Consider the following 21,021-nt stretch of genomic DNA (forward strand, 5'->3'; position numbering starts at 1 on the left):
CCTAGGTCCTGCCAATAAGCCAGGCTGCATTGCCCTGGAATACTGTGGACTCGCCTGGCTCAGAAACTGAACTAGAGACCACCACAGCTACAAGGAAACCCTGCTTAATCCTACATAACAAATACTCTAGAATTCAGATATTAGACCTATTCTTGATGCTGTTTTATTTGTGTTTTGTTCCAGGTTATATATATGGGCGTGGTGCTGTATACTCCTGCTTTGGCACTGAACGCAGGTACTGTGAGACAGATGCATTTGAAACATATTTATACACAGCCGGTGAGAGCGAGAGAGAGAGAGAGAGAGCTAGGCATGCAGACATCTAGATATCTGAAGCTGAGGATGTGAATGCTTACTCGAGTATCTAGTGTCAGTGGTTTTGCCCTTTGCATAACCCCTCACCAGTTGCTGACAACAACAACAACAAGATTCCATTTATAGAGCGCCTTTCACGTCGGGAGGACGTCCCGACGTGAAAGGCTAAGCGAGTTCAACAAATGGCAACTGGGTTGATCCATCCCTGGTTAACACTATAGAGCAGGGTGATCAACCGGCAGCCCGTGGGCCGAATTCATACAGCCTGTCCCACACCCCACACTCTAATTCATCTGCCCCCCCACCCACCCTCCAGAATCCATAGATGTTATGTTTACAAAAATAGTTATGTTTCTCAAATAGAACATCCAGCCCTCAGCAGTCAAGAGGTTGGCCCACCTGCATAGTGTAATGACTGTCTTTGCATTTGATTCACGAGCTTTAACATCAAAATGTCTCTTGAGTGCTTCACAGGGAACTGCTGTCAAGGGTAGGGTCTGTTGGTAGGCAGAGGTGACAGCTTTGGGTATTAGCAATGGGCGTAGTGCAAACACTACAGCTGAGTACATTGTGATCTGTCAGCACAAAGGCAAGGCTTTCTGAGTCGCACAATTATGAGACAGCAATTGTCTTTCTCCATTGTTGGCCAATCATACAAATCATACAATCATACAGTCCGACTCTGCCACTACCTCACCGCTCAGGCCACTGAAACACTTGTTCATACCTTCATCACCTTCAGGCTCGACTATGCAAACCCCCTGCTTGTCGGCCTTCCCAACTCCTCCCCCCATAGATAATCCAGCACTCTGCAGCCAATGTCCACACCAAACTCTGTGACCCCATCTCCCCCATTCTCGCCTGACTCCATTGGCTCCCTATCCTTCAGAGGATCCAGTTCAAAATCTTGGTCCTCACCTACAAAGCCCTCAATGGTCTCGCCCCACCCTGTGACCTCCTAACCCCTTACCAACCCGCATGCTCCCTCCGCTCAGCTGGCTATGGCCTGTTCCACGTCCCCCGATCCACCCGCCCCAATCACTCCGCCTCGCCCCCTCCTTAGCCTCCTTCAAATCCCGCCTCAAAACCCTCCTCTTCGACTATGCCATTGGTCACCCCCTTCCCCTCCCTTCTCTCCCCTGACCCCAGCTCAGGTCTGAATTGCTGTACACTGTCCAGCGCCTTGGAACAGCCTCCCGACGTGAAAGACACTATACAAATGTAATCTTGTTCTTGTTGTTTATCATATCTGAACATCTGAGGACTGAAATTCCTATTCAGTCTAGCGCTGCAAGCCCATCTGGCCCATTCATAGACTCATAGAATTATACAGCACAGAAGGAGGCCATTCAGCCCATCGTGTCTGTGACGGCTCTTTTAAAAGAGCTACCAAATCAATCCCACTCCCCCGCTCTCTCCCCATAGCCCCTGCAAACTTGTCCTCCCCAAATAATTATCTGCTTCTCTCTTAAAAGTTGTTATCAAATCGGCTTCCCCCAGCCTTTCAGGCAATGGATTCCAGGTCCGAAAAACTCGCTGTGTGAAAAAATTTCTCCTCACCTCCCCTCTGTTTCTTTTAACAACTATTTTAGATCAGTCTCCTCGGGTTACCGACCCACCCGCCAGTGGGAATAGTTTCTCTTTGTTCTACCCCATTTTCTCCTTTGTCTTCCTTGCCTTGGCTATCCCCTCTCTGATAGTCCTTAAAAACCTCTCCCTCCCAACATGCCCCAGTTCTGACAAAGGGTCGTGGACCCAAAACGTTGACTCACTTTCCTTTCTCCATAGATGCTGCCTGACCTGCTGAGTGATCCCAATGACTTCTGTTTTTGTTTTAGATTTCCAGTGTCTGCAGTATTTTTCATTTTGTTATATTAATCCCCAACACCTAGCCTATGATTAACTGCTAACTGACTTCTTTGCCTGCTTACATATAAGGTTGACACTACCTCAAAGATTTGCCACTCATCTGCTGAATGAAAGAATTCTCTCTTGCTCTCTTGCCATCTCTCTTTCTGAAGAATTCTCATTCTTACCAAGTTCCTTAGCAGAATTCTCACTCTGTTCCACCTCACTCAGTTCCCTCCTCACGCTGCTGGGCTCTCTGCTCAAATCACAGATTGGAGTCCTGTAGTGTATTGGTTAGAGCACTCGCTTCGCAAGTGAGAGGACCTGGGTTCGATTCCCAGCCAGGGCAAAAAATTAGGCAAGTTTCCTTACTCCACACGCCTCTATTTATCTCGCAGAAAGTAGGAACTAAAATAGTTAGTTGATTGGCAAATCGCTTTCCAAGAATAATAATCCCTCTACACAAAATGTCACCCAGAATTCCAGCCTTGGTTGTTACCATGTGACCGTTTTTCAACTTGACTTCCTTGGTTTCTTGCAGTAACCGGTTTTGACTTGTGGGGTTCAGTTCTAGCGGTGGGACTCGTGTGTACAGTCTACACGGCATTGGTAAGTATCGAACGAACCAGATCGTGATTTGGATCTGGGGGCGGGAAGCTCAGTGATGAGACAAGAAATCTGTGTAATTCACATTGGTTGAGATCCGAGCCCATGTAACTCGTATGTTGACGAAATGTTACAACACAGAAATGGGCCATTTGGTATACCACATCTGTGCTTGTGTGTGTGCGCTTAATATTGTGTGTATGTGTTCCAGGACGCTACCTCGCGCGAAGGACGCTATATAAATGCAAGTTGTTGATGATGTTCTGTGTGCGTGTGGCATGTCTGTACGTGAGCTGTGCTGTTGATGTGTGGTATGCATTTTCTTTCAACCACTCCCTGTTTTTCTGATTGGCTTTGTGATGACTATATTTATCTACTCAAATAAAGGGAGTTAATAGTGGAAAATAGGACTGAATGTTGATTCTCTGCTTTCTGCCTTAGGGTTTGAGGGTTTAACCAACTGTCTCTTCATGACAATTCTGTTCGGAAGATTTACCCTCACATTGACTATGGCAATATCTGAGTCTCGCACACTTGCACAAATTAAATTTGGTCACTCAAATTTGTGGGACACTGCTGTGCGCAATTGGCTGCTGCGTTTTACCCACAAAATACAGTCAATCCTCTCCTCCACACTCGACACTCTTGCCCCCATCACCTTCCGTACTGTCTCTTACTCTCGCTCCTCCCCCTGGTCACCACGCACCTCCGCTCACTGAAGAGTCAGGTGCGGGCCGCTGAACGCACCTGGCTCAAATCTGGCCTAACGGTCCACCGGCAAATCTGGCTGGACCTCCTCAAAACCTACCGCTCCACTCTAGCCTCGGCCAAGTCGTCCTTCTACTCCAGGATAATCGTGGAGGCGAAGAACAACCCCAGGCCTCTGTTCTCCACCGCATCCCGACTCCTCCGTCCCCCCCGCCACCTGTCCCTCTGGCTTTGTTCGCATTCCTCTCAAAACTGCCACCATTACTCCCACACTGAAAAAACCCTCCCTTGATGCGTCGCAGCTATCAAGCTACCGGCCCATCTCCAACCTCCCCTTCCTGTCGAAGGTTCTCGAAAGAGTCGTGGCCTCCCAGCTGCGCTTTTTCCTCTCCACCCATTCACTTTTTGAACCCCTCCAGTCGGGTTTCCGTGCTGCCCATAGCACAGAAACCACCCTGGTCAAGGTCACTAATGACATCTTGACCATCTGCGACCAGGGCTCCCTCTGCCTCCTCGACCTATCGGCAGCATTCGATACGGTCGACCACGCTATCCTCCTCCACCGCTTGTCCTCCCACCTCAATCTTCAAGACCCTGTCCTTGAGTGATTTAGGTCGTACCTCTCCCACCGTCTTCACTTTGTTTCCACAAACGGCTTTTCCTCCAGCCCCCGCACTGTCTCGTGCGGTATCCCTCAGGACTCTGTCCTCGGTCCCCTCCCCTTCACCCTCTATATGCATCCAAGGCCGCACTCTCCACCTCTCAAAGCCGTCAGGAACCTCGGCGTTTTGTTCGACCCTGAGCTGTCCTTTCTCCCTCACATCCGCACCACAACTGGCACCGCCTTCCACCTCCGGAACATCGCCAGACTACGGCACTACCTCACCCCTCACGCGGCTGAAACTCTGGTCCACACCTTTATCAGCTCAAGGCTGGACTATGGGAACTCTCTCCTCGCCGGCCTTCCCGCCAACTCCCTCCACACTGCAGGTCATTCAGAACTCTGCAGCTCGTGTACTGTCCCGCACCAGGATTCGCGCCCACATCACTCCCACCCTCGCCCTCACTCCCACCCTCACCCTCGCCCTCGCTCGCCTCCACTGGCTCCCCATCCCCCAGAGGATAGAATTCAAGATCCTCATCCTCACCTACATTCACGGCCTCGCTCCCTCCTACCTCTCCGACCTACTATCCCCCTACTTACCTGCCCGTCCGTTCCTCTGGCTCCGGTCTGCTCCACATCCCCCGCCCCAACCCCCCTACCATCGGTGGACGGGCTTTCAGCCTCTCAGCCCCGAGGCTCTGGAACTCCATCCCCCAGTGCCTTCGCCGCTTCCTCCCTTTCCTCCTTCAAGGCCGGTCTCAAGACCTTTCTCTTTGACCGTGCCTTCAGCTCCCCTCTTGACTCTCTACCCCCTCCTCGCTCCCTCCCTTCCCTCCCCTCACTCTGACCATTTCCCCCCTGCTCGGGTCCCGACCCAACTGTCCAGCGCCTTGGGACGTCCTCCCGACGTGAAAGGCGCTCTATAAATGCAATCTTGTTGTTGTTGTTTACAGTGTACTCGGTGAAGCGCTTTGAAATGTCTCAATGATGTGATAAAGCACTATATCGAAGACAAGGATTATTATTATTGAATAATGAAAGGGGTTAGACAGGGAAAGATTGTTCCCTCTCGCACAGCGGGAAATAGTCTAATAGTCAGAGCTACAAGTGAGATCAGGAACATTTCTTCACCCAGAGGATTGACTCAGAAATCAGATTGCCCCACAAAAATAATCAAAGAAAAATTTGGGAATTTTTTCACCCAGTGGGTGGTTGGGATATGGAACACTCTGCTGAGAAGGGTGGTGGAAGCAGAATCCATTGCAGTTTTCAAGAGGGAAGTAGACAGGCATATGAAAGAGAGAGGCTTGAAACAGGTATGCGGTAACAACAACTTGCATTTATATAGCGCCCTTCATGCCGGGTAGCATCTTGGCGCGCTTAACAGCGGCAGAGCCTAACACCAGGAGTGGGAAGGTGACCTTAGGCACGATCGAAGAGGAAGATCTTAAGGGGATAAGATAGGCGGTGGATTTGCTCTGTGAGCTGGTGCAGACTCAATGGGCCGAATGGCCTCCTTCTGTGCTATAGATTTCCATGTTTCTAAGTGAGGATTGATTTGGAATGTTTAAAAGGCGAGATGGGCAGATACTCGAGGAAAAAGGGGGAAAAGACTGGGAAATGAGATTGAAAGATCTGACCTAATAAAATGGCAGATGAACCGAACATCCCCCTTCTTGTCTGTGTTCCTGGCCTGAGCGCAATGGGATGGCTTCTGAGGAAAGAGAGGCCATTCTCTGAGTGGGTGTGTCTGTGGCTCTTCGTCACTGCTGAAGGCTATTTTCAGGCGGGGCCCTGCGGTGCTTCACTGTGCCTTGCGGTTTCCCTGCACGGAGTTGCTACATGTTTGCTGGTTATGCTGTTAGCACCGACCTTTTAATTCCTTTTATGTTCTTCCCCTCTTCCTTTCCCCTGTCTCCATCTGTCTTATCCCATTGCTTTCTCTTTCTCTTCTCACCCTCAATTTCCCTCTCGCTCTTTACCGCCATTCTTCTCCCTCCTCCTCTCTCTCTTTCACTCCACCCCCCCCCTTCCCCCCTTACTTCCACTCTACCTTATTCTCTTCCCCCTCTCTATCCCTCTCTCCCCTCTCTCAGGGTGGGCTGAAGGCTGTTATCTGGACTGACGTCTTTCAGACCCTGGTGATGTTCTCGGGACAGCTGGCTGTCATCATCATTGGAGCCAAACAGGCGGGCGGGATGGGGAAGGTCTGGCAGATCGCCATGAAGGACGGCAAGATCTCTGGGATCGAGTAAGCGATACAGATATAGAGTTTGGTTTGCAGACTCTTAAGCACAGTGATGGGTTTCCATTTATGTCAGAAACCTAGCTAACCAAAAACCAATTGTTTGTGGTCCGAGGCAGCAGGAGAAACTCGTCTCTCTTTTTTTAATTGTGGGTCAGGATCGGAGCAGTGTGTCTGAAGGCACGGTCAAAGAGGAAGGGCTTGAGACAGGCCTTGATGGAAGCAAGGGAGTGGGTGAGACGAAGGGATTCAGGCATGGAGTTCCAGAGGGTAGGGGCAGAAAAGGTGAAAGTCATTCTGCCAACGGTAGAGTGCGCAGGGCGGGAGATATGGCCCACCAAACAGGCAGCTGACAGGTGTTAAGGGGTGGCAGAGGTAGGGAGGAGCTCCACCATGCAGGGGTTTCAAAGTGGTGACAAAGATGTGCAAATCGGCTGCGTTCACCTGCAAAATACATCGTGTTAAATCCTGTGAAACTTTGAGATGTTTTGATGACATGTTAAATTGTTAAATTATATCAAATGCAAAGTATTATTGTTATTATTTATGTTTGTTTTTCCTCCACAGCCTGAATCCCGACCCCTTCGAGCGCCACACATTCTGGACGCTGTCCATCGGCGGAGTCTTTTTGATGCTGTCTCTGTATGGTGTGAACCAGGCCCAGGTCCAACGCTATCTCAGCTCCCGGTCTGAGCGGGAGGCTATACTGTGAGTCCTGAACGGCCACAGCACATGGTACTCTGAGCTTGATGTCTGTACCGTACTTACTCAATCAGTAACAGAAACATGGGGACATGGGAAGATAGTAACACAGGCACATTGTATCTATCGACTCACCTACAAAAGATATAGTCAATTCACTTTACAATGTATTCTGTGGAGCGCTTTGAGATGCCTTGAAGACGTGATAAGGCACTGCATCAAATGCAAGTATTATTAGTATTATTTACGTGTCAGCCTGGCTCAGTTGGTAGCGCCTCTCCTCTGAGTCAGAAGGTTGTGGGTTCAAGTCCCATATTGGGATTTGGAATCACACAGTCTGAGCTGAAAGGCGCTCTATAAATGTAATTTTGTTGTTGAAGCTCCAGTGCAGCGCTGGAATGTTGTTGCATTGTTGGAGATGCCGTCCTTCGGATGAGATATTAAACTGAGGCCCCATCTGCCTGTTCAGGCGGCTGTTAAAAGATCCCATGGTATAATTCAAAAAGAGAAGGGAGATTCTCCCGTTGTCCTGGCCAACAATCCCCCAAATAAAATTGGTGACTCGCTCAATGGCTGTTTGTGGGACACTGCTGTGTGTGACTGGCTGCCAAGTTTTGCCCACAAAATACACAGTCAATCCACGTTACAATATATCCTGTGAAGCTCTTTGAGACGTCTTGAAGATGTAATGAGGCACTATATCAAAATTCAAGGATTATTATTATTATTACAACATTCCCAATACAGTGCTGGGGGGGCGCCATTCAGCTGAGAATCTTCTAATAGTTTATTAGAACATGGCACATTTTAATCTAATTTCCTTCTTTAATGTCGAGAATGTATGTGATCTTTGCGTGCTTGTTCTTTAACTTGAGAGCTCTGAGAAGCCATCCGCCGTGGAGGGCGCTATATAAAGGTTGTTGTTGAGAGGAATTTCGAGAGCCTTGAGGGGAACTTCAATCTCCCAAGACATGTGTCAGCATATTCCAATTGGATAAGTATTTGGCCAGGAGTTGGAATGATGGGTGTAAGAGATGGCATGAGATTGTTTTGACTTTGGGAGACGCTGATCTGTTCCTGTCTTTGATGTGGTGTTGACTTGCGATTTGACATTTCTCCATTCTCGTGCTGTTTGCTCCCAGGTCCTGCTATGTGGTGTTCCCGTGCCAGCAGATTGTGCTGACCCTCGGGTGCCTGATGGGCCTGGTCATGTACGCTCGCTACGGGGACAAAGACCCGCTCCAGAAAGGTTACGTCAAAACACATGATCAGGTACACGGTCCTTTTATTGTGGAGTCCTGTAGCTTAGTGGGTAGTGCGCTCTCCCCGCAATCGAGAGGACCTAGGTTTGATTCCCGGCGGGGAAAAACCTAAGGCAAATTTCCTTACTCCACACGCCTGTTTACCTAACAGTAAGTAGGAACTCGGGTTGTTAATCGACTGGTGAATCACTTACCGGGGATAATAATCCCTCCCAGGGACAAGAGCACGAGCAGCTGAGCCGGTTTAGTGCTGTAGCCTGTTGTTGCACCCGGTGCTGAATCTTGTTTGAATTGCAGATGGTGCTGTATTTTGTCATGGACGTTCTCCAGGACTTCCCCGGGTTACCCGGTCTCTTCGTCGCCTGTCTATTCAGTGGAGCGCTCAGGTAATTTCATCCCTTGTGTGAGTTAATGACTTTCAGGGAATTGAAGCTCACACCATTGGCCCAGGGGCAAATGGCCTTCGAAGCTTGCATTTGGGCCTTGAGCCCCCAAACCTTCAGACAAGCAAGTGCTCGTACAATGGTTAGTGTCAAACGACAGGGTGACGTGTAACGGGAGCAGAGGAGAGTTTGCCTTGTGCCCAATACAGCTTCGTCTTTGTGTTCCATTGAGATTCACTAAATGCTAAAACACTTGTTGTTAGCTGGTTTTGGTGTCTCTGAAATCTGTGTCTAAATACAAAATTGCCCTAACCTCTCCCATTGTTTCTTTGATGATGATCTTACGCCCTTTAGTTAGCCCTCACCAAGCATTGGAGATAGTGTCCCCCATTTTCCTTCTCATAATAGGAGTGCTGTAGTGTAATGGTTGGCACGCTCCCTTCACAAGCGAGAGGATCTGGGTTTGACTCTCAGGGAGGTGAAACCTTAGGCAAGTCTCCTTACTCCACATGCCTCTGTTTACCTAGTAGTAATTAGGAACCTGGCTGTTGGTCAATTGGTGGATCACTTTCCTTGGATAATAATGCCTCAAAAAAATGTGGTCACTCAATCCACTGTTTGTGCTGTGCGCAATTGACTGCCATGCTTCACCCCCAAAGTATACAGTCAATTCATTTTACAGTATATTCTGTGGAGCACTTTGAGACATCTCAGCGACGTGATAATGCAAGGATTAATTATTATTATAGTTTCTTGTCATTATGAAGCCTTGCAGCCAGGTGGCTTGTGCGTACCCCAGTTATTCTCGGGAGCTTTGCGGACTATCCTGATTTTACGATGTGAGAATCAGGGTTAAGCGCTCTGTGAAGGGCGCCACATAAACGCAAGTTGTTGAGAAGTTCAGTCTGAATTGATGTGCGGCTGATTGTAGTTTAATTTTTCTTTATCTTTTCAGCACAATTTCGTCTGCATTCAATTCCCTGGCCACGGTCACCATGGCTGATATTATTAGACCTCAATTTCCAGACATGACTGAATCTCAAGCCACATTGGTGTCCAAGAGCCTTGGTAAGTAAGCCCCTAGCGAGGGCAGGACCCCTGGGACCCACCTAGTTTTCAAACCAAACTATTATATCCTTCATAGAACCCTAGAAGGTTTACAGCACATCGCGATGCCATTTGGTACACTGTCTTTGCTGGTGCTCACCCACAAAGATACTAGGATAAACTGGGAGCTGGGGTCTGCCACCAGTGACCGTGCAGAAGTAGGAGGAGAAACTGATTGCAGAGGTGAAGTGATGATGGTGGGTCAAGTAGGACTCAAGCCATGAGAGGATGGTCCCCGAGAGTTTAGTCTTATCAACTTGTGTGTGAGCTCTGGGATTTGGTGAGCAGCGTTCTTCACTCGGATGGTTTGGAAGGAGGGAGAGAGGAAAAGAGTGCAAAGTCTATTTCAGACAAACTAAAGACTTACACACATGGAATCAATAGTTGATTTGAAGATTCTTAAACACGATGGAACAAATCCTTTTCATGCTTTATTGAACTGTGTTCACTGTTATGCAGTGGTTGGCTGGGTCCTTCTCTTTTAGATCATGACTAAAGACCTTTCTCTTTGACCGTGCTTACGGTTACCTCCTCTCCTCCCCCTCCCCCCACCACTGGTTCGATGTCGGGGTCCGCTACTGCTCAGTGCTCCGAGTCGCTACATCACGTGAGAGGCGCTCTATGAATGCAAGTTTCTGTGAAGAGCTTTGAGATGTCTCAACAAAGTGATAAAGCACTGTATCAAACGCAAGGATTATATTATTGTTGCTGTCTGTGTACAGGATGTAATTGAGTGTATTTGTGTGTTGCAGCTCTAGGTTATGGGCTGCTGTGCATCGGAATGGCTTACATCGCATCGTTGATGGGCTCAGTGCTGCAGGTGTGACATGCCGTGGATTCCGCCTGTTATTCTGTGATGTTACAGCACGTAACCCTTCGCAGCTTTGACGCCTCTTTGTCTGCTTCCCATCCAGGCAGCGCTCAGCATATTCGGGATAGTTGGAGGACCTCTGCTCGGGATCTTCTGTCTTGGAATGTTTTTCCCGTGGCCCAATCCCACCGTGAGTTGTGTTTTTTTTTCTCTCTTGCCTCTGACTACGCCTCCTGTTTGGTGCCGATTTCACGCCCAGTGAATCTGTTCGTAAATACATTGAGATGCCAGCTCTAGCTGGCCAGCGATGGATGCAATGGCCACCAAAGGCCTGCTCGCTGGGCAGAGATTTACTGCTCACAGTGGAATATACACAAGGGTCGGCCTCGGGTGTTGGTGTGTAGATGTGGCCTCGGGTGGTGGGGGAGTCGTAGCGCAGCCCTGGGTGGGCGGGCACAGCTTCTGGTTTGTGGCAGAGTGAGAAAGACACAGTTCTGGTTTGTTCTCCACATGCCACAGAAAACCCTGTAAGTTTCCGCAAATATCTTCTGATTCATCTTTATATTTCCAGCTGTGGTTGGACAGGTTCACTTAGCCTTTAGCCAGCGGTGAGTGACTCTGCAGCTCTGAAGCTGATAAGCAACCCCCAGTCACCAGCTTGCCAGCACACTCCACACCTGCTTTCTCACTGCTACCCAATCCCCGTCACAGCTCCTCTCTCTCCTGATCAGCCTCTCACCACTGAATTGCTGGTAATTTGGACTCAGGTCAAATTTGGAATTATTGCTTGTTATAAGTAAGCATTTTTTTGCTTCACTGAAGGAGATCAATAATTAGCGTAGTGCTTAGAGCACTCACCTCAAAAGCAAGAGGACCACGGTTCAATTCCCGGGCAGGGTGAAACCTTAGGCAAGTTTCCTTACTCCACACGTGTCTGTTTACGTACCAGTCAGTAAAAACCCAGTTGATAGTCGATTGGAGGATCATTTTCCAGGGATAATAATCTATCCAACCCCAAAAATATTATAATAATAATGTGGTCACCCAATCCACGACTCTTTGTGGGACACTGCTGTGCGCAATTGCCTACTGCATTTTGCCCACACAAAACGCAGTCACTGCACTTTACAGTATATTCTGTGAAGCGCTTTGAGACTTCTCAATGACCTGATAAGGCGTAATACCAAAGGCAAGGATTATTATTAATATCAACCAGGGTTTGAAGAGACATCTGAAAGAAGACCTTAAGAGGTGTGTGTATAGGGCACTAAATCGGATTGAGAAAGTAAACTAGAGCAACAGTGAGGGCACAGAGCAGATTTACTTGGATGAATACGGGGTTCAGTGTGGGGTGGAGTTTGACTGGGTCTATTTGTATTGGTACAGAAAAGATTGAGGTCTTTGCAGTCTGCTTGAAGTCTTGAGAGCAACAAGGATTTGTTCAAGAGAGATGAGCACTGAGATGCTACCCCACTTGGAGGGCGCTATATAAGTGCAAGTTGTTGTTGTAAAGTGCCAGAGTACCTCAATCTTCCTGTCCCTGGGTCAGATAATTTTGGATTCAGGCCCACTTTGGGGACTTGAGCTCACAGTCTAGGCTGACGCTCCAGTGCATCACTGACCTTAAACCCAGCTCCTGTTTGGTTTAAGGTTTCAGGTGGGAATGTCATTGACCCCACTGGAAATAAAGCAAGTTGTTCCAGTATTCCTCCCTCCCTCCAAACTCTCCAAAAAAAATTAGTTTTTCTCTTTGTTGCACAAGAGACATTGATGATGCAGAGTAACAAGTCGCCACACTTTAAAGTAACTCGCTATTCTGAGTGTTTTTGAGCTGTTTGACTGCGATCAGCTCCTGCATAAAACACAAGCGTTACTGGAGTCTCGTAGCATAGTAGTTAGCGCAAACTGGCAATGTTTGATTCCCGAGCAGGGCGAAACCTTAGCAAGTTTCCTCGCTTCACACACCTATGTTTACCTAACAGTAAGAGGGAACCCAGTACTTAGTCAATTGGCAGATCGCTTTCCGGGAATAATAATCCCTCTAGTCCCCTCCCGACAAAAATTGGTCACTCAATCCACGACACTGCTGTGCACAATTGGCTGCTGCATTTCACCCACAAAATGCAATCCACATTACAATCTATTCCGTGAAGCACTTTGAGACATCTCAAGAATTTGATAAGGTGCTATATCAAATACAAGCATTATTATTATTACGGACATGTCTGAATCCTTCATTTTATCCTGCGGCTCACCTCTCACCCTTGCTCTGATATTTTTGAATAGGGAGCCATCGTGGGGCTGATGTCGGGCCTGGCAATGGCTTTCTGGATTGGCATCGGCAGCTTCGTGTCCCAGAGAGTCCCCGCAGATTCCTTCATAAATGCCACCAGCTTTGCGATCGACAATGGCACTGTGGTCTCCACCATATCCACCGCCGTCCTGACTACCGTGGCCAACAGCACTGGGTGGGTATTACACCAATTCCTGGCAGGGCTTCAGTCATTGTGGGTGGGGTGCGGAGGAGAGAGTGAAATAGAGATTGAGTCTGTGCAAGGCTAACTTCAGTAGCTGCACACTGGACAGGGGACAACTCTTTCCTCTGGTAACGGGATCTAAAAGAAGGGGGCGCCATCTTAAAATTAGAGCCAGAACAATAAGTAATCAGATCAGAGACTTGTGAAAAATCATTCGGTGCTCCAGCACAAAACCAGCCCAGTCTACACTGGTGGTGAACTTCCTCTTCGCCTGTGCCTTCGGTCATCTTCCCACCACCCACTGCCGTCCACCTCCCCTCACTCTAGCCCCACAGCGTGGGTACAAACCCTCAAGTGTCCAGCACCTTGGGTGTCCTACTGACGTGAAAGGCGCTACATAAATCCATTTTGTTGCTGGTGTTGGTTTGCTTCAGGAGTCACCCAGCGGAGCCCCAACACCACCAACACCCCCGTCCCCACACACAGACACACGCAAACACACACAATGTTTAATGTTATTTCATTTCTATCATATTCTGTTTAACAAGATTTATAGTCTTTATTTATAGTTTTCCCTGCACAGTGAGGCAACAGCTGAGTTAATTTCATGTCAGACAAAAATAGAGGTCGAGGTTAGGCGAATTGGACAAATATTTGAAATAGAAAAATATATGATTGTGAAAGGCAAAGGCTGGGGAGTGGAACTGAGAGGTTTTCATGGGCTGAATGGCTTCCTGTCTTTGTGATTTTCTCAAATTCTACTCTGTGAGGTCTGTCTGACTTTCCTTCTGTTTTCCAGTGCCTCGGGGTTGAGGAAGTTCTACTCTCTCTCGTACATGTGGTATAGCGGCTACAACGCTGCCATCGTGGTGGTGGTCGGGCTCATCGTCAGCTTGTTAACAGGTACAGCTCACCCTCTGGCTGACCCCTGGCTCGCTGACAGTAACCTGCGAGCCAGTCCCTCCGTCCTGCTCAATGTGCTCCTGGTCGTGTGTCGTACACCGTGTGTAAATCTGTGTGTATGCTCCCCTCTCTTCCCGAATTGTTCTCTACTCACACAAATCACCCTGGTACACCATCCACCTCCGCTCCCTTAAAGCCCAGGCGTGTTATGCTGAGTGCACTTGGCTTAAATCTCTCTGGACCATGTCAAATCCTACCGCTCCGCCCTTGCCTCCGCTAAATCATCGTTCTTCTTCAAGACAATCTTGGAGGCTAAGGACAACCCCAGGCTCCTCTTCTCCATCACAAACCAGCTCCTCCGCCCACCCTCTCACACCGCACCTATCCTCACCTCAAATGCCAACTGCGAGGCGATGCTGGACTTCCTCAAGTCCAAAGTCGAGGGAATCCGCTCAGCTGCCTCTTCCACTGCATCTGCTACACCCTCCCCATCTCCCCTTCTCACCCCGGCCCCTATCCATCTCTCCCTCCACACCTTTGAACCCATCTCCCCCTCCTCTCTCATCACAACCATAACCTGAATGAAACCCACCACCTGCTCCCTCGACCCGATCCCTACCCCCTCCTTACCTCCCAGATCCACCTTCTTGCCCCTCTACTCACTGACATCGTTAACCTCTCCCTGTCCTCTGGTGCTGTTCCCACTCCATTAAAAAAGACTGTCATCACTCCTATCCTTAAAAATCCTCCCTCGACCCTTCTTTATTCCCTAACTGCCATCCCATCTCCAACCTTTCTTTCCTCTCCAAGGTCCTGGAATGCGTTGTTGCTTCTCAGCTTCACTCCTCCCTCTCCCACCACTCTCTTCTCAAAGCTCTCCAATCGGGTTTCGTGCCGCCACAGCACAGAAACAGCCCTGGTCAAAGTGGCAAATGACATTCTGTCCATCTGCGTCCCTCTGCCTCCTCATCCTCCTTGACCTCTCGCCTCTCCTCTCACCTCAACTTCCACGGCGCTGTCCTTGATTGGTTCAGATCGTACCTCTCACACTGCCTGCACTTCATCTCCTCAAACAACAACAACAACAACAAGATTCCATTTATAAAGCGCCTTTCACGTCAGGAGGACGTCCCAAAGCGCTGCACAGTTGGGTCATGACCCGAGCAGGGGGGAAATGGTCAGGGTGAGGGGAGTGAAGGAAGGGAGCAAGGAGGGGGGAAATGGTCAGGGTGAGGGGAGGGAAGGGAGGGAGCGAGGAGGGGGAAGAGAGTCGAGAGGGGAGCTGAAGGCACGGTCAAAGAGAAAGGTTTTGAGACCGGCCTTGAAGGAGGAAAGGGAGGAAGCAAGGCGAAGGCACTGGGGGATGGAGTTCCAGAGCCTGGGGGCTGAGAGGCTGAAGGCCCGACCACCGATGGTAGGGCGGTTGGGGTGGGGGACGTGGAGCAGACCAGAGCCAGAGGAACGGAGGGTACGGGCAGGTAGGTAGGGGGATAGTAGGTTGGAGAGGTAGGAGGGAGCAAGGCCGTGAATGGCCTTGTAGGTGAGGATGAGGATCTTGAAATCAATCCTCTGGGGGATGGGGAGCCAGTGGAGGCGAGCGAGGGTGGGAGTGATGTGGTCCCGAAACCTGGTGCGGGACAGTACACGAGCTGCAGAGTTCTGAATGACCTGCAGTGTGGAGGGAGGGCCGGGAAGGCCGACGAGGAGAGAGTTCCCATAGTCCAGCCTTGAGGTGACAAAGGCGTGGACCAGAGTTTCAGCCGCGTGAGGGGTGAGGTAGTGCCGTAGTCTGGCGATGTTCCGAAGGTGATGGAAGGCGGTGCCAGTTGTAGTGCGGATGTGAGGGAGAAAGGACAGCTCAGGGTCGAACAAAACGCCGAGGTTCCTGAAGGCTTTGAGAGGTGGAGAGTGCAGCCTTGGATGCTGATGGTGTCAGCGCCTGAGGTGCGGAGGCGCTGACGTGAGCCAATCAGGAGGGCCTCGGTTTTTCGCACGTTGAGCTGAAGAAAGTTGTCTCTCGTCCAGGACTCGATGTCGGACAGGCAGCTGTCAGGACATCGGTGGTCGTGGAGTTGAGAGTAGAGGAGGAAAGGTAGAGTTGGGTGTCATCCGCATACAAACGTTTTCTCCGCTAGGCCCTGGAGACCATCTCGTGCGTCTTTCCTCAGGGCTCTGTCCTTGGTCCCCTCCTCTTTAATATCCAATATGCTCCCTCTTAGTGATATCATCTGCAGTCATGAGGTCAACTTCCACATGTATGCGGGTGACGCAAAACTGTATCTCTCTGCCTCCCCCCTTGACTCCAGGACCCACTGCTGTCCCTGACAGAATGTCTGTCAGACATCAAGTCCTGGATGAGAGCGAACATGCTACAGATGAATGTCAACAACACCGAGGCTCTCCTGATTGGCTCCCGTCAGCACCTCCTCACCTCAGGCGCTAACAGCATCACCATCCACGGTTGCTCACTCTACCTTGCTAAGCCAGTCCGGAACCTTGGGGTCTTGTTTGAGCCACAACTATCCTTTCTACCCCACATCTGCACCACGACCCACTCTGCCTTTCCACCTCCGCAACATTGCCCAGCTCCTAACCCCCTACCACCCTATTCGCTCCCTCCGCTTGGTGGGTTCCAGCCTGCTTCACGTTCCCCCGCCTTGCTCGCCCCACCATCAGCGGGCGGGCCTTCCGCTACTCTGCACCCACCCTCTGTAACTCCATCCCGCAGTCCCTCCGCCTCACTCCCTCTCTTACCGCCTTCAAGATCCAACTCAAGACCCTCCTCTTCAATTGTGCTTTCGATCACCCCCGCCCCGACCCTCAGCTTGGGTCCTTAAGAACATAAGAACATAAGAATTAGGAGCAGGAGTAGGCCATTCGGCCCTTCGAGCCTGTGCCCCGCCATTCAATAAGATCATCGCTGAACTTCAGACCTAACTCTAATTACCTGCCCTATGCCCATATCCCCTAATCTCTATTTTTTTTAAATCTATCAGTCTCAGCCTTGAAGATGTTCAAGGACTGAGGGAAGTCATGCTTAACTAATCTTTTAGAGTTTTTCTGAAGATGTATCTAGCAGGTCAGATAGGGGGGAATCAGTAGATGCGTTACATTCAATGTCCACGTCTAGATCATTGATGTAAATTGTAAATAGCTGAGGCCCAGCACTGATCCTTGTGGCACTCCACTAGTCACATCCTACCAATTCAAGAATGACCCGTTTATCCCTACTCTCTGTTTTCTACCCATTAGCTTCACTAATCTTTAACCTTTAACTGTCTGTCCAGCGCCTTCCGACGTCCTCCTCCGACGTGAAAGGCGTTATACGAATGTAATTTTGTTGTTGTTGTTTTATTAAACGGATAATAAAACGGATGTTGTTGTATAACGGATCCCGGGGCCGAGCCAGGGGGAGGGGTGGGGGGAAGGAAGGACCAAAGGCGCGGTCGGAAAGAAAGGTCTTCAGCAGAGACCTGAAAATAGGCAGAGAGGGAGCGAGACGAAGGGAGTGAGGAAGGCAGTTCCAGAGCCTCGGGGCGTAGTGGCTGAAGGCACAGCCGCCGAGAGTGGAGCGGAGGACTCATAACCATAACACCATAACCATGTGCGCACAGGACGCCATGTGTAAACGTGTGTGTATTAAGCATCATGTGTAAATGTACGCAGTGTGTGAATGTGTGTGTATTTCTGCTGTGTGTCACCTCCCTGTGTGCAAAATGACTTCCGCTTCTGCCCACAATAAATAGTCACTACACTTGCTGGAATTATCGCTGAGGCACTGTAACAAATGCAAGTTCTTTCTCTCTGTTTGAACTTAATCCTGTTCTTTGTGCACAATGCAGGCCCGACCAAAGGGAAGGATGTCAATCCATCGACCATTGTGCCCGTACTCCACTACCTGCTCTTCTTCCTGCCCCAGAGCTGCAAACAGAAGCTAAGCTGTGGCGTGCGCTATCAGCAGGCGGTTAGTAGCTGGGTTCTCTCTCTATCTCTCTCTGTCACTCTGTCTCTCTGTTTGGTCTCTCAATCTCTCCGCCTCACACCTCCCTTGCTGTCTTCCTTTTTGACCATGCCTGCAGTCACACCTCAGGCTCGGTGTCACACAGGGTCCGAGACGCTACCCCGTGTGAAGGGCGCTGTATACATGTGGATTCTGCCTCGATCATTGAGCCGAACCTTTAACAGTAAAAGCAGCACATTTCCTGTGGCTGTTGCTGACCTTGACGTGTGATTGTGTTTCCGGTTGGCAGGTCAGTGAGGCCAATGGCCAGGAGACTCTGGCACCCATCAAAGAGTGCAACGGGATGGGGGGAGTCAACATCAGGAGAGACAACAAGAACGATCCCGAGATCCCCGACGAGGCTGGGCCGGAGGGGGCCGGTGAGGTTTGCTGCACGACTGGCATCCTGCACGAGACTTCGCTCTGAGGACAGTTCTATGGACCTGCTGATTTTTTTTAATTCCTCCTGTTTCGTGGGGGAGGAGGAGGGGTTGTCGGGGGAAGAGATGAACACTGGTAACTTTTTTGCTCTTGAGTTCTGAAGGTAGGAGCTGGCATTCAGGACAAGCTTCTGCTGCACTGTGGCCACATTGGCTGCTTTATCCAGGGTCTGGGTCTCAGGTACAAGTAGAGAACTGAGGCTTTGCATCTTTGCTGGTTTGGTAGGTGGGTCAGAATGGGCGGGTTATGTGCGGGTGAGTGGGGTATGTGAGTGGGTGGGCTATGGGATGCGTGGGTGCAGTATTTGGGTGTTGTGGGGCGAAGTGGGCAATAAATGACCGACTAATTTTGTCCATTTGCCAAAAAACTAAAATCTTTACTGGTGATAACCAGTATAATGGAGACCAATGGAAACACATAGAAACCCATAGAAGAACCGGCACGGAATCACTGAGTCTGTGCTGATATCTGTACTTTAGGTTCCACACAAGCCTCTACCCTTCCTATCCCTCCTACTCTATTCCCTTCCCCTTGTATGCATCACAGACGACTTGGGTTTGAGGAGGTGGGGGGTGGGAAGGAGATTTGCTATCTTGCCATCTTGACCTCTTGCCCACCTCACCTCCCCCGCCCCAAACCTTCCAGAAGGTCCACTGGACCACTGCTTGGTACCTCTTTACTCTGACCAAGTTACCAATAAACCTGGGACTCTTGTCACATTTCTCGGCTGTACGAGGGAAGGGGAGTGGGGGAGAATTATCAGGGAGCCCCAGAGTATCTCTCCCCCCCTCCCCCCTCCCAGTAATTATATCACTGTGATTTTTATTGAATTAGTTTCACTGTTTAATGTTTTTTGGGTAGTTTGATTCGCTGATTAACGCACACAAAGCGACGAGCTCTGACCTTTTTCCCATCGAGTACTATTCAGCTGGTGGGGACAGGGCTAAGAGTGCTTAAGTGCCATGACAGGCAAAATATACAGGCAGCCTATTTGACCTCATCCTTCCAAAATCACAACACTACTGTCTGCCCATTTCTTAAGAGTCCAGGCGTTCTGGCTTGGAAACACGTGAGAGTGTTAGTCCAAAGCTAATGTACAGAGAAACAAATATTTCTCTTTGAATTTATTGAAGTTTCATTTATACTGTAATTTTTCAGAGGAAACTCTGGCGTGTTATGAATAGTTCTCAAGTCCAAACGCGATCATTGTATTTGCTGCTAGGTTTAAGCTAATGAAACCTTCCCTTTGCAAAGAGTCACAAATAATTTTGCCCACAAAACACACAGGTAATCCACTTTACAGTATATTCTGTGAAGCGCTTTGAAAACATGATAAGACACTATATCAAATGCAAGGATTATTATAAATACGGTTCCTAAATTGTTACTGAGTATAATTGTAAAGAAATTTATATATTTATATAAATGAATTTATATATATATCAATGTATGTATAGAATTGCACTATTACTTGAGTGTAACATATATCCAGTTGTTCTGACCGTTAAACATTAAGTGTGTAATTGAAGGTATTGTAACACAATCAAGCGCTCTGCGACACTACCCTGTGGGAAGGGCGCTATATAAATGCTACTTGTGGTTGTGGGTGTGACAGATGAGGTTAGACCCTTCTGCGGTTAGGATGTTCGCTTGCTGCCGTGCAGTGACTGTACAGTACAGAGAACGCACAAACAGTGAACATACAGTCACTGGATTCCTAAACTGCAGCCAAAATGATCGAGTGATGGAGAGAGAGCGAGTGTATTGTGGGATTAGAAAAATGGCTGGTAAATAGCAGGTCCAAAGATACCAGTGTGAGTCACCCTGAACCTCTTTCCCAGCTGCTGGTTGAACCTTAATTGGCTCCACAGGATGATGCTGAAGTTTGAACAGCAGCCTGAGCCTCACACACTCTCCTGGGATCCACTCTATCCTGTTAATCTGGTCCTATTGTAGAAATATGGGTTTAGAGCAGAGAGCTCCAGTGGGAAGTGAGCACCAGCACAGACACGATGGGGGGGAGAGAGAGAGAGCAGGGACTGGGGTTAGAGTAGAGAGCTCCAGTGGGGAACGAGCACCAAATAGGGCTGAATGGCCTCCTATGAAGTACTTTCTATCTTTCTATGAACATTTCTATGAAATGGTTCTAAGCACAGAGAGCGATTCTCCTAAAGGAACATTTGCCTGTTTGCAGTTCATTTTAGCCCAAATATCGGATAACTGCATTCAGGAATAATTGCCTGTTTGAGACCAATTCAAATTGCACTTGAGATGGGTGTGGGGACGAGTGATATTTTCTTCAGCACTTACTTCAGGTAAGTGGTTTGTTGCACTGTTAAAAACGAAAAGTAGTTGATGTAATATTAACATCATGCAGGGATGTTGTATTGTGTTCCGAGACTTGTTTGTGAGGTGAGATCTGGACCTCGACTGTGCTTTGCTTTATAAGAGAGAGGTTTGACTGTAAATGTAATTGTAAGCAAAGCACTGGGGCATTTAACAGCCTTGCTAACACCAGATTCATTGGGTTTATTCTGCTGTTTCAGTTTCTAATTATACGTTTGAGGTTGTCCTCAGGATATGTCTGGCTTTGTTGTTCACACTTTGGC

At 49.0% G+C, this 21,021-nt stretch overlaps 1 protein-coding gene across 2 annotated transcripts in view; it reads left to right on the forward strand.

The window, feature by feature from the left end:
• The window catches only part of slc5a6a (solute carrier family 5 member 6a), a 37,966-nt gene extending 19,203 nt beyond the window's left edge, over positions 1–18,763 (forward strand). For both annotated transcript variants that reach the window (XM_007908903.2, XM_042336210.1), the window contains 13 exons: positions 184–235; positions 2,705–2,772; positions 6,178–6,332; positions 6,894–7,034; positions 8,171–8,300; positions 8,588–8,676; positions 9,629–9,741; positions 10,533–10,600; positions 10,695–10,781; positions 12,878–13,059; positions 13,868–13,971; positions 17,814–17,935; positions 18,222–18,763. In XM_007908903.2, coding sequence (XP_007907094.1) covers positions 184–235; positions 2,705–2,772; positions 6,178–6,332; positions 6,894–7,034; positions 8,171–8,300; positions 8,588–8,676; positions 9,629–9,741; positions 10,533–10,600; positions 10,695–10,781; positions 12,878–13,059; positions 13,868–13,971; positions 17,814–17,935; positions 18,222–18,398 — 1,488 coding nt within the window. In that variant the 3' untranslated portion in view covers positions 18,399–18,763. The remainder of the gene's footprint in view (positions 1–183; positions 236–2,704; positions 2,773–6,177; positions 6,333–6,893; positions 7,035–8,170; positions 8,301–8,587; positions 8,677–9,628; positions 9,742–10,532; positions 10,601–10,694; positions 10,782–12,877; positions 13,060–13,867; positions 13,972–17,813; positions 17,936–18,221) is intronic.
• The last annotated feature ends 2,258 nt before the right edge of the window (positions 18,764–21,021 follow it).

Source organism: Callorhinchus milii, unplaced genomic scaffold, assembly GCF_018977255.1.
Source record: "Callorhinchus milii isolate IMCB2004 unplaced genomic scaffold, IMCB_Cmil_1.0 Scaffold1, whole genome shotgun sequence".
Classification (NCBI taxonomy): domain Eukaryota; kingdom Metazoa; phylum Chordata; class Chondrichthyes; order Chimaeriformes; family Callorhinchidae; genus Callorhinchus; species Callorhinchus milii.